The sequence below is a fragment of the Lipophrys pholis genome (genome assembly GCF_963383615.2).
Source record: "Lipophrys pholis genome assembly, chromosome: 15".
In the NCBI taxonomy this organism is placed as follows: domain Eukaryota; kingdom Metazoa; phylum Chordata; class Actinopteri; order Blenniiformes; family Blenniidae; genus Lipophrys; species Lipophrys pholis.
The window spans coordinates 19,967,353-19,981,116 of record NC_137642.1 but is presented as its reverse complement, the minus strand read 5'-3'; the positions used below and the strand labels follow the sequence as shown (position 1 = coordinate 19,981,116).

General features: G+C 40.9%; 1 protein-coding gene across 3 annotated transcripts in view; it reads left to right on the top strand.

The window, feature by feature from the left end:
• The window catches only part of LOC308121037 (calcineurin subunit B type 1), a 29,554-nt gene that overhangs the window by 14,278 nt on the left and 1,512 nt on the right, over window positions 1-13,764 (top strand). For all 3 annotated transcript variants that reach the window (XR_013936077.1, XR_013936078.1, XM_080482061.1), the window contains exons 3-5: window positions 9,327-9,503; window positions 10,664-10,723; window positions 11,078-11,262. Coding sequence is in view for 1 of the 3 variants with exons in the window: in XM_080482061.1 (XP_080338187.1) it covers window positions 9,327-9,503; window positions 10,664-10,723; window positions 11,078-11,262 (422 nt within the window). In the remaining 2 variants the exon portion in view is untranslated. The remainder of the gene's footprint in view (window positions 1-9,326; window positions 9,504-10,663; window positions 10,724-11,077; window positions 11,263-13,764) is intronic.

Sequence of the window (13,764 nt, the reverse complement as noted above, 5' to 3'; positions counted from 1 at the left end):
CAGGGTATACCCAGAACAGGTCACCAGTCCATCACAGGCCAAACACACTTACACGCTCCCTGCATCGATTAACCTTGCTTGCATACCACTACGGGTGGAAACCGGAGTACCTGGAGAAAACCCATGCAAACACCACACAGAGGCCCAGCCCAGATTCAGCTCAACAATCCTATACAGCACTATAATACATTTTAAAAACTACAATCGGTAGCAGTCAGCTTTATTATCATTCCTACGAAGTGAAATCGCACAGAATAAGGTTGAATACTCAAATTAGAATATTGTTGTGTCAGTATTCATATATAGATAGTATTATGTACAACACAACATAGTAAATATCCCTTTAAGTAATTGCAGCAGCCCATACCCTGGGTCAAATTGCAGAAACATTTAAATTTCCTCTCCTCATAATGCAACTCATTCATGTTTACTAGACTGCCTGACTTGTAGACAGCCCAAGTCTTTCAAGCTCCCTGTCTTGTGTTTGTCATGCAGTCCATCTGGTAAATATTTGTCTTCATGCCCAAGCTGAGATGATGTTTATGACCTCACCAGCTTTTTTTATTTTTTTCTTAGACTTTAGAAATCTCCTCCTGAGCCACAGAAGACGTGAATTATTCACAACTGAGCATGCATGACAAGAGAATTGATCGTAATCTGATTTGTGATTTTTGTTTTTCTTGTTCCGTGATTAATTGCATGATCATCTGTTTTCTGTGTCCATCCAAAGCAGACAGTTGTCTTCCACTATGTTCCCTAGATACTACCATCTCATTGGCTCCGTGCAACCCCATTATGCTAATTGACACAGTGTCGTGTGTCAAACTCGTGTAATTACTGAGCCTGTGCATGTAACCTTCTCATGTTTACCCACCCTCACGCCTTATCTTGTGTGCTGGGAGAGCTATATACAGCAGTGTCCTGTGGGCTGCGATTTTCAGTAACATGCCAGCTCAGTTTTTGCTCTGTGCCCCCCCCCCCCCCCCCCCCGCACTGCTTGTCTCAGTTCAGGTTAGCTGTGTTAATGGAGTCACATGCCTCCATTAATGTGCGGGGTGAACTGTTTGAGGGCTGAGCTTGCTTAAGAGGACACATTCATTAATGACATTTTGGGAACATTGTGTTTTATAATTAAAACAAAAATAGGGTAGAGAAGCCAGTTGCACTTAGCCAGATTTTCTATTCACACAGCTGCGTTGCTGTTTGATGGTTAGCTTGAGCAAGCTCACTCTTATCTCGTTACAGGGTTAAGCAGAATATCTAGTGTTTGATCAGAGATGTTGTTCAAAAAGGGAAAGAAATGGTGGTCTGGTGGTAGTAGCTATGTTGATTGAATACGCTCTCATTTGATCGAAAGAAACTGACACTGTAGCTTTTGTTCAGCCAAGAAGTGAACTGCTGCATTGTTCCTTCAGCCGTACAAGGAGTCTATCTATTTGACTGATACACATGCGCGCATAAAGCAGCAAAAACAGCACAGGAAGCCCTGCAAAAGACAAGCAGTGTAGCATAGACCAGAAGGAGAGCCATTTGGCCGAACGTTGCAGTCATTTTTTATTCATTTTTTATTTCATTGTTATTTGCTGCTTATTTGTGAGTGTGAGGCTCTGGTGCACACTCGAGGGCTGACGACATCTACATATGCATGCGTTTTCATGCATACACCTGATGAACAATTGTTTAAATGTTTTTCCCTTCTTCTGTGTGTGTGTGTGTGTGTGTGTGTGTGTGTGTGTGTGTGTGTGTGTGTGTGTGTGTGTGTGTGTGTGTGTGTGTGTGTGTGTGTGTGTGTGTGTGTGTGTGTGTGTGTGTGTGTGTGTGTGTGTGTGTGTGTGTGTGTGTGTGTGTGTGTGTGTGTGTGTGTGTGTGTGTGTGTGTGTGTGTGTGTGTGTGTGTGTGTGTGTGTGTGTGTGTGTGTGCGCTACTTAGTGGGGCTAACGGGTTCCAGTTGCCTAGTAACACAGTTAAGGGTGCATACAGCACTTATGAAAGTGTGTGTGTGTCTGTGTGTGTGTCTGTGTGTTATATGAGATTATCATAATCATCTCACAGTTACATTGGGTCTCCCTCTGAGCTGTTCATTAGCATAGCAGTGTGAGGAGCCTCTGTGACTATGCAGACCTGTCAGAAAATCACCATTTACAAATAAAAGAATTATTATGTAGCTTTATTGCCCTGAAGTAATTGTTTTACAACAACCAAGGTAAAGCAAAGAGATGGATGATTATTCTAGTTTAGCACATTTTGTGCATTAGTGTATTCTGTGTACATTACCTGAAAGAAAGCAAAGACATAAATGATCAAGTTTTTCATGCTTAGTCCACATGGGAGCCACAGTGGCACTATTTAGAGCAGGGTTGTCAAACCTAAGGCCCGCATGCCAAAACCGGCCTGCAAGAAGCACCAATCTGGCCAAACCAACAAGCAAATAGTCAACATTTCATTGTCTGTGTATATCTCTGTCTGTGTGCCAAAATGACTTTTGTGTTATATACTATCTGTTATACAGAAATTGCGTAAAACTCTCTTATCGTGAGTGGTAGTATGGTACCAGTTTGCCAAGACGTCATTATAATGCACACATAAACTTTGTCTATAAAAACAAGGAAGAACGGAGATTGTGTTTGAATTTCCCCAAAACCTCCGTGAACTATAAGACGGAGATTAAAGGGCATCGTGAAATGACATTTGTTTTCTTTGCTGTGTTCAGTCCAATCGCGTTTGTGTCATAGAAAAAGAATCCACCTCACAAAATGTGAGTATTCAGCAACCTATTTACTTCTACCATCAGTTGAAATATGCATCCGCTTAATAATTTCATTTATATTCTGATTAGGAGCATGGGACAGAGGAATGTCATTCTGCAACATCGCCCACTTCTTCGCAGCTGCGTCTGCTGCCAGAGACACAAACACACAGGTTGTAGCCTGCTGCTAAGGTTAAAAACATGCCCGTCTCCTCCTCCTCCTCCTCTGTAAGCAGAAGTCACGGAGGAAGTGATCAGCAGGAACAGGTCCTAGTTTGCCGGTTTTATCTCACCTGTGGTGGAATTTAATGTATAATTTCTGAACAAAATCTTTATTTCTTTCTTTTTGGGGGGGAGAAACAAGGAAGATGTGCCAACCTGGGCAGGAATGATGCAATATTAAATGTCTCATGCTGTCTCAGTCGTGTCGTTCTGCAACAGTGATGTTCTGTCTTCCCTGTGATTGTGTGTACAGGTGTTGTTGCAGCAGGAAAAAAAACAACAAGAACATCTCAAATCTTTTCCTCCTTGGCTGTCATATCAAGCCGCTCTTCTTCCTTCAAGCGCGTTCGTTTCAGGAGCACAGCTGTCCTCTGAATACACCAACAGCTTGTTCCAGGTTTTTGGGGGACTCGGTTGTCATTCTTGAAAGCAAACCACGGCTCGTTCGTAACTTATTTGTTGGACAGTTGTCGGCAGACCTCAGTGCACCACATTTTGAGATTTTGGCTGCTCGGGTGGCACTTGTAAATCTAACGATCGAGGAATTTGCTGCACTTGGTGGAAAGAGTTTGCATAAGAGCTTGAGATAAGAATACCTAAATCAGACAAGCCCATTTGTTCTTTCAACACTAAACCTCCAGCAATGATGTGATTTAGGAATATCCACCACTCTATCATGATGGTTTAAATGCCTGATCAGACACTTTTTTTTTTTTTAACCAACTGCAGTAATAAATGTACATGGTGACTTTTATTTGGCTCAGCTGGGAGCCATGTGTGTCTGTGATGCTGCCAGACATGGGAGTCGTTGGTTTTTTAGACTGAGATATGGACTCTGGCCGGGAAAGGGAAGTTGTCTTTGCTGGCATGAATAATACATGTACCTACTCACTTGGCAGCTTCTGACAGCAATACGGGTTCTGGACTCAGCGTTCAGATGTTCTCCGCTTAGCAGGTGCAGCAACAGTTTGCATTGTGCTGTAAATGTTGTCGTAGTTTTTCATCTCCAGCTTATCCGGGTGACCAGATTGTGTCACAGTAGAAGGAAGTTAACGGTGAACAGGAGCTACTTCTGCTGGGCTTTGTTTTAAACACAAAAGGGTCAGGAAAACTGGCAGGATACAGTATTGCTCCATACACAAAATACACCAACATGCTTTTGTTTCACTGAGAGCGAGGTAGCTGACTACAAACCAACAGGAAAGGTTTGCTGTGCACCAGGGACCAAGATCTAAGGGCTTGTTGTGATCCTGCCGGTCTGATTTGACATTGAAATCCAGAAAGACAAACACAAGTTTCTCTCCTGTCTTCTTGCTTACAATCTAATTGATTGTCTGGTATGCTTCTGAGAAAAATCAACCTGTGGTTTGTGCGATTAGTGTGCAGATCAATTAAATTTCCCGCTTCCTCACTCAGAAATGATACTTGGTCAAGCAAAATAGTGCTTTATTCATGTAAAAGGCCGTTTAACTGTCATGCAGCTGTCAGACAGCAGTCGATCTCCCTGTGCCACTGCTCAAGTACTCTGCAGTTTGAAAACGAGAGATGACAGAACGTGGATTGGTGGTACTTTCATGAAGAAAATGAAAACAAGCTGCCATCTAGTCGGGGAACATAATTGCATAACATCACTCCACTGGAGCAATCGACAACTACATCCAACTCCAGCTTTTGGATATAAACCAGCATGGAGTGACGTTAGCTGCTGCTTTCTGTGTTAGCTACGCACGGGCAAATTTCAGATTGTTTACCCATAAACACCTTGATCCTGTCTGGACTGAGAAAATCTCCACTTTGACCTCTCAGACTTCAAGTAAAGGCAAAGGCTTCACAGAGTTCTGAAAACGTTGAACTCGACAGTCGACGGAGAAATTAGTTTACAAGAACATTTCTATTTACCACACAAATCAGGAGAAGCACAGTAAAACTTCACAGCTGTTTTTTTTTTTCTCAAAATAACTACATGTACCAATTAGTGTTTGGATGTTTTAAATGGTGATAATTATTTTGTGTCAATGGTGAAGTTTTTTTTTTATTATTAACAGAATCATCCTACTTGTTATTTAGCTATTAAGCATCCAAAGATACGAGAAAATTACCAACACATCTCATCTTTAAATATTGTACAGCTGTTATTATTTTCAAATCATTATTATATGGTGATTGTGTTATTGACGATATCCAAGGACAGTTTCCAGACTTAAGAGAAATGGAGCTAAAAGTCTGCTACGAAGAAAAAGAAAGATTAGTTTCCCCGAAGCCATTAGACATATAATAAAAGTTGTTCGTTATTGTTCTATGTTTACTCTAATGCACCACAGAAGGTAGGTCCTAATGTTTCATTGTACGTAGGCTGTGTAATAGCTACAGGAAATGTGTCAAGCAGAGGTTGACTCTCAAATCACAAGCTTTTTTTTGCTTTTTTTTTTTTTTTTTTAAACCCACACTTGAAACCTAAAAAGATTTCCTCTCTAGCTGTCTGATAGGCCGGTTGTGATTTACCATAGTAATCCCAGGATAGTGATTATCTGTTGCATCGATACTCCTTCAACAAGCGAAAGCATTATGAGCCAAGCTGGTATCATCTGCTGTGAACAGGAAACAGGAGGCTGCTGATAAGGAAGTGTTGTATCACAGGACGGCCATGTGCTCGGCTCTGATAACTCACGCCGAGTGGACACGGACACCCTGTGGTATATATCGCGTTTAAAAAAAAAATTCAACATCCTCACCGTTCCATTTATCTCGTCCGGGACATAAAAAACCTGCAACCTCTCATTAAAAACAGATCGGCTTTATGTGTGCAAATATCATGGAAATGAGATACCGACTAACAAATATTGATTTGATTCTGAAGTGCTCTGTTTGCTACTGATGCACAGGGTACAATGGCCATTATTCCACGGGCCAAAGTGGCTTTTATATCACAGATTCAATTCACAAAGTGCTTTTACAGCACAAAGACCGTTTACCGGCATCTGATGGTAATGATGGAGATTTATGTGGCGTTATACAATCAGAAAACACCCAAACCTTCTGACGTTGTACGATTGGTAAAACACAGCATGACTCACTGAAGTTGCACCATAGACGTTGTGGTGGGAGGCTCAGATAATGACATACAAATGGTTTTAGAAATTTCGCCGTTTCCCAATTGGTCTGCAATTTCATAAGACGGCTGACAATTTAAAGCCTAAATCTGCATTTTTCCAGATTTCCTTTTATATTTTGGATTAACTACCAATAAACGACACTAATGCAGCCACTTTCTTAGTAGCGTTACATTTTGATTGTTTCTCGTGACACAATTAGAAAGATGTGAGTTAATCTTCTAATAGCGGCTCACATGTAGGGAGACATTCATTTCAGCCTGAAGGTAGAACACACTTGAATTAATCAGATCTGCAGTGTAACACTTAATGCTTTTCTGTTTTTTTTCTTTTTGTTTTTTTTGTTCCCCATCACCATATTCTGGGTTAGTCAGTAGCATAATTTAGCATAATATTCACTGCAACACACTTGTGTTCATTACATTGGACACAAAGATGTGCACCAGCCAGGTTTAGTTTGTTCTGTCACTTTATAACTGATGTAGGATTATAAGCTTTTACCTTTGTTGTATTTTGATTAGATATTTTCTTGGTTTGCTATCTTACACCTTGCGTCACACTAATGTTGGCATTCAGCAACGGGAACATTGGATGGTCATATCTGGACATTAATGTTCTAACCAACCACGTTTTCTAACAATCCTGCATAAAACTCTAAAGACATGAGGAGCAAATCTAGAATGATGCTCGTTTGAATAATATCATGCACTGTAGACAATGAGATTGTCACACGATCTTGAGGATATGACAGACATCTTTCAATGTGAGACATGCGTGATTGTCTACCCCCCCCCAAGTTTCTGTACTGGAACCATTGTAAAGGGCTTTATTTCAATACCTCGCCTGTTGTTTGTGTTCCATTTAGAATGAAGCAATTATTTATGCAATGTTCAAACAACAAAAATTATATATATATATATATATATATATATATATATACACACACACACACACACATCGGACAGGAAGAGCTCGGTTGTACGACAGGCCTTAACAAGCATCGCAGGCTGTATCCCCGTTAACTTACATGACCTCTCTTGTCTGTCACCGTGTTTGTGTCCATGCTAACTTTTCATCATCCTCAATCTGTCTTTTTCACACTCTCATCCCTCCTCTCGTTCTCCACCACACTCGCTCACTGATTAGTCATTCAGCTGATGTAGCACAGATTGTTCGAGCAATGCAACCCAAAACACAACCCACATCTCTCTCGCTCGCTCGCTCGCTCGTTCTCTCTCTCTCTATCTCGCTCTGTTGTTATATACAATATATAGTATTTCGATTGTGTAAATGGTTTAAGTTATACGGAATTTTGTATTTAATTTGTTACTTTCTTTAAACAATAGCTTGAGAGTGAGAATGAAAATTAACTAGTTGCAAAGATAAGGCTCATATTGTTGTCTCTACTACTGCACATTCAGAGTTAAGTTGTATAGTTGCTGTGGCACATTCCCTGAGTTAGCGGCACTCTGTGAGTCAGTCCGAATAACTGTTCACTCATTAAGCTAAATGAGATAGTTGCTGGAAGTTGTTCTTTAATCTGGATGTTGTCAATGTTTTAGAAGAAACTGCAACAAGACAGCTGAGATAAACTACCAATGTGTGAACAGCAGCATGCAGCTCTCTCTTTTTTTAAAGCTGCTAATGCATAACCGGTACTGAGAATATAAGCTAATGTTAACGCTGCACCCGGACCTCCAGACAGCAATGTAGAGACTGTCCCAGTTAGTTACGATTTAATGAATAAACAAACAGGGAAAGATTGGCTAATGGTGGCTTTCTTATAGAGAGACAGCAGCTCCACAAGAGTTTACATGTACGACAAATTATTGAGTTCCATATTATTTGTAACATACTTTATAGTCGTAATCAGTCACTAGAGAAGGACGGCGATGGATTACTTTTTATTGTTATACCCAACGCTGCCTGTAAAGGAATGTTCCAAATACCCAGAACAAGTTCACCTGGGTTGGCTCTTTATGACACATTGATTTAGCTCTATAAAACATTCTTCGATAGGTTGTTTGAATCTCTGCCTGTGAAATACCACCAGACTGAAGTGGTGGGATGATTGTGAATCTAATCTGATATGAGGGTACAATGATTCAGTTGTGTTACTATTTTAGTTTTATTTCTAGGTCAGCCTCTCGGTCTTATCGTGGAGCCGAACTGGTTGCTCCTATAGAGGTCAATAAACCTGATCTGACTTGAAAGGTTTTTAGCCTCATAAATCTGACGGCCCCGCCTTCTTTTAGCTGTTTGTGGATATTAATAGATGTCTCATATCATCTAGGACTCTGGATTAAAGCAGGTGAAGTCGTAGTTTGCGGTTGGCCAGTATGATCATGTGACAGTAGGTGAATGAGCTTATATAGTCATTAACAACTGGCTTTGTTATTGCTTCTGGATTACTCCTTGCTATTGTTCAGTACACCGGTTAGAGAGGTGGAGCAATTTCTGATGGCAGGGGAACGAAGGCTTCCAAGACCGTCTATTAAAAAAGCATCAGTAGACAACAAAGGCTGTAAGTTTGTTTATATTGTATTCCTGCTCTTGTCTTGAGGTTTTGATGGGGTTTGACCTCCAGTAGCGGTGTTTTCCCTGCAGCTGCCGTCTGCTTCTTTTTTTGGTTCATCGCAGCATTGTCAGAACACCACTGGCATTTATTCATCTATTTAATGTAGTGATCAAGCAATTGCAGCTTTTTGGAAAGCTGGTCCATTCTTTTTTTGAAGAAGAGAACAAAATGTACTGTGTGTTGGAGCAGTTAGATCAGTCCTGTGCCGACCGGAAACGATGCCCTTGACCTAGTTGCCCGAGGTGGGTACTCAAATTTACGACTGCAGTTCATCCAGGTGTTTGCAAGGATATTTATATTTTTGCATAAATACCCCTTGACCTAATGTATGGGATGTTTTTTTTTAGCACTCTTGGGACATTGTTGCAGCAGGTGACCGCTGCACTGTTCTGCAATGTGCATTTCTCATTGTGACTTTTAACTTCAATATTTTTTTCCCCCCCTTCATGCCCTTTTACAACTACCTCATATAGCTACTCCGGGTTTTAGCTTCAGAGGCCATTAAAGCGCCGTGCAATTGTTAGGATGCATCTCAACACCTGCACACGGCAATTGGTAGCGTCACCATTTTGTCCCACAGGGAGAGAATTCCGAAGATGTCTAAATGTCTACAATGTAAATGTCTCACCCGGAACTTCTCCCCCTCTCTTTTCTTTTTCTCTCTGTCCAGTCGATGCTGATGAGATTAAGAGGCTAGGGAAGAGGTTTAAGAAACTCGACCTAGATAACTCTGGCTCACTCAGCGTGGAGGAGTTCATGTCTCTGCCGGAGCTGCAACAGAACCCGCTGGTGCAAAGGGTTATTGACATATTCGACACGGACGGGAATGGAGAGGTGGACTTTAAAGGTATGCAGTAAAAACCCTGCCTGTGCGGGGAACCACCGCCGCTTTATTTTACACTTCACTTTGAAGATACTGCACTTCTGCTAGTGTGGGCATTGGCACAAGCTGACTGTTATGTCATATAAGACAGATACAAAATAATCCTTCAAAACTACTGACAATTAAGCCATTTATTTAAAAAGAAAATTGTACTGCTGTAACACCTCACGTGTTATTGTGATCTCTGCAGAATATTTAGTTCAGGACTCAAGAGAAAATTCACTTCATATTTTTAGTTTAGTTTATTTGATTCATTGTAAAAAAAAAAACCAAACAAACAAAACAACAACAATTCAATACAATACAAAACGAAGGTTTTCAAACTAGTTTGAACACTGATGTGTAAAATGAGCTTTATACATAATCTGCAGAATACTATGATCTGTGTCATGAAATTTTAAATGGCTGAATAAAGGGTTTGTTCGAATTAATACTCATGATCTTATATCGGGCCTCGTACCGACCTCAATACATGCTGCAAATACAATTTGAAAAAAAAAAAAAAAAAAAAGATTCACAAACAATTACCTGGTTGAATTCCCGTTATAGTTTTAATATTTTCATGAACTCCACCCATTCATAGAAAACAGGAATTACATCTTCAAGAGAATCAAACCATAACAATTCCCCTCATCTGTCAAGAAATGGAAGAAGTAAATATGCTACACTTCTAGTTTGTTTCTTTTTTTAAAAAAATGTTAATCTGCACCAAGGAAACATCCCGATTTCTTCACAAAATGCAGGATCAGGGAAAACATCAACTCTTTTCCTGCAGACCTGATGTGCTTTTTAATTTCTTCATCCTCTGCAGCTTCAGATGTTTTTAAACACAGTTAACTGGTGAGGAAAATGTACTTCCTGAATGAAGTACATCACAAGCCGATTCCAGAAACTATATGTGATTAAGAACTTTCTGGTCTTTGCACTTTACATAACTGATCAAATTTTAAGTTCTGAAAGTCTTTTAAAGAAAATGACATCTCTGGATTAAATATAAAGTTCTAAATATAAAAAGTGACTTTTGAAACAACAGTTTCCGTGAGGGGAAAAATTACATCTCAATTAAGTTCAATATTACTGACGGACTGTGGTTCATTGCTGATTCTTTCTCTCTTTTGTCACAGAGTTTATCGAGGGAGTCTCACAGTTCAGTGTCAAGGGAGACAAGGAACAGAAGCTTCGGTGTAAGTAAAGCTGCTCCTTCATTAAAACCACATGTGGACAGCTGTCACGCTACTCGGTCAAAGTCTTTTTCCCTCCCAAGTCCATCTGCTTACTTTGCTGTGTGAGGACGAAAGGTAGAGGGGGGGCCTTAGTGTCCTGTTTATATACTTTGTTTGTCTTCCTTTACCCAACCGCTGCAACAAGAAAACTCTTGTAGAGGACTAGTAGACTAATAATCAGTTTCCAAGCATGACTGAGGGTTGAAGTGTTGGGAGTTTTAAGGTTTTGGTAGCTAATAAATGTAAAGTTTGCTGCCGTCAACTCGCACTCACATCTGCTTTTGCCTCTGTTCACTCCTCCCTTCCTCCCCACAGTTGCTTTCAGGATCTACGACATGGACAAGGATGGCTACATCTCCAACGGCGAGCTCTTCCAAGTGCTGAAGATGATGGTAGGCAACAACCTGAAGGACACGCAGCTCCAGCAGATCGTGGACAAGACCATTATCAACGCAGACAAGGACGGAGACGGCAGGATATCCTTTGAAGAGTTCTGTGCAGTAAGTCAAAGCACTCCCGTCGCTCTCGCCCGGGGTATTTCGGGGTGGTGACATTTCTGCTGATGCAGCCTGTTGGCAAATGTCAAAGGGGCAGAAAACTCTGGAAACACAAGCGGGTTTTTGCATTGCACCGACAGCATTGGGTTTCAGTTTCACGCTTCCTGTTGATATATGGAGTCAAAGGCTGCAAGCGTAGCTTGGCGAGCACTTTCTGCAAATGTCAGAGGATCGGCGTTGACCATTGAAGTAAAGATGCATGTAAAACCTGTGAAGCAAAATCATCTATTAGACTTTGTTTCTGAATGCGTATGCTGCAGTAGTGTCACTTAATGTGTAACTACTAATATGAAGAACAAAAAAAAACAGAAATGAATCAGACAGAATATATTCCCAAAAATTCCAGCAGTGTGGATGAACACTTTTGACAACAGAAAAATGTTTCTTCAATTCTTCTTTACAAGTTAGAACAAAGAAATAAACTATCACACACAGCAAACTATTTACAAACATATTTACAAAGATAGTCACTCGTTTTAGCTCACTCATTTCATTTTAACACAGAGACGACGAATATTTGAGCTTAATCATCCAGGCTGCTGACAGGCTGCTCCTCTCCTGACCTCATGTTCAGTCATAATATGTGTGTATATATATATATATAAAAGGATAAAACCTAAATGCACATAGGTAAATGTGTTATTTCATTATCTCTTTGTTAGAAGACAGAGGAAATAGTAGATGAACTGCAGCCAGGTGACAACAAAATGGTGACAATTGACGGTGCTAACTTTTGATAAGGGAAGTGGATATAAAAATGACAGAAGACCTCACTTATGAATTCTATCGTGGTGGATTACTTTTACAAACCACACTGGTGTTCCCGGAGGGATATATCAACCTGTGAAAGGGTCAGGAGCACAGTTGGTAGCTTTTCACCAAAACAAACAGTAAGATCCAACAATAAATGCTCCAAACGTTATTCAGTATCGTGTAAATGTTTAATCAAAAGCTTCGACTTCAAGGCAATGATATCAGCCTGAAATATATAGGAGCTGACCGGGTCAGTAATAAAATAAATGGCCTTAATTCTCCAACAGGCAAATAAAGTTCTATCAGAACGGTCCCCAGTGGAAGCAGCTCTGCGCAGTGTCATTTCCTGACTCTGACAGATAGAAGAGCCACATTTGACAGCTCCCCGTCTCTGGAGCCTTGAACTAAAATGGCTCTCCATCCTGATGGGAGTGCATATTCAGGGTATCCTGTTTTTAACAAAGCGGCGCAGCGCCGAACTCTCCTAAGTTCAAAGAATCAACGGCGTGACAGAATTTCAGTGGCGCTTTGTAGTGGCACTTTTGAATGTTGGAAACAAGTAAAGAGTTTGTAAAAATAGACTCGTAAAAATAGATTTTGTCAGAAGGTTGATTGTAGTAAGAAGACGGGAGTGTTTTCTATCTGCTGCTGCCAGAGTTCCACTCTTCCCGGGATTAACAGTAGTACATGTTGGTTCATTGTCGGGGTTTGTGAGATAGTGATGTAACGGAGTTGGGTGAGAGCTCCAACTGCAGGACGAGGGCGCTGAGGAGTTTGACTAACATGACCATTTTCATGGTTGGTCGTGACGCAACGTATTCATTCACATAATATTAAAGAAAAGTCCCACACAATCCCTCCTGAGGTTTGCGGTTCACTGTGCTTGTGAGTGCGAGTATGGCCCGGCTGTCCACCCGGCCTCCAACCGACCCACTGCTAACTCCGCCACCGGTGTTAGCCTGTGTCCGTGGAAACGTGCTGCTATTTGAAACCGCTCACTACTACCACCAGTATTACGTAGAGATCAGAGAGAGAGTGCTTCACGTGTAATTCCCAAGCAGAAGCAAAATTCACAAACGGAAAACAACTGATTGTTGAGCAGATTCCAGAAAAGTGTGTTATTTACTGCACTAATATAATCACAGGAATTAGAAAGCAAATGTTGGTTTCTTTGAGAAGTCAATGCCAGCTTTTCCCTGATTGTATGGATTTAGCTGAAATCTTGAGTCCAACAGGAGATTTTGATATCTCTGTTTTGTGTTGCGTATATTTGAAGTCGGTATGAAGCGAATGAGGCTGCGTGACTCAAAGTAAGACGGTCTCTCTGTGCAGGTTTGCCTTGCTCCAGTTTCCTTACACAGCAGAAAGACCAGCACGTGAGGTTAATTTGTGACTAAACTAAGTGAATATAAGTCAGCTGAGATTGGTGCCAGTGCCCTTGTGACACTAAATTGCTTGAGCAGGATAGAAAATGGATAGATGAAGCTCATCTAGAGCTACAAGGAAGCTGCAGCCCTGCTGCTTCAGTACGTCTATCTTGTTATTTGACTTTGCTCACTTCCAGGTGAGAAACCAGACAGAGTATGCATGTCTGCAACCACCTCTGCAGCTTCATGCTACATCATTGTCACCACTTTCATCTTTATATTCCATGTGAATACATGAGTATGTGAGTTTCAGCTCCCCTCCGGG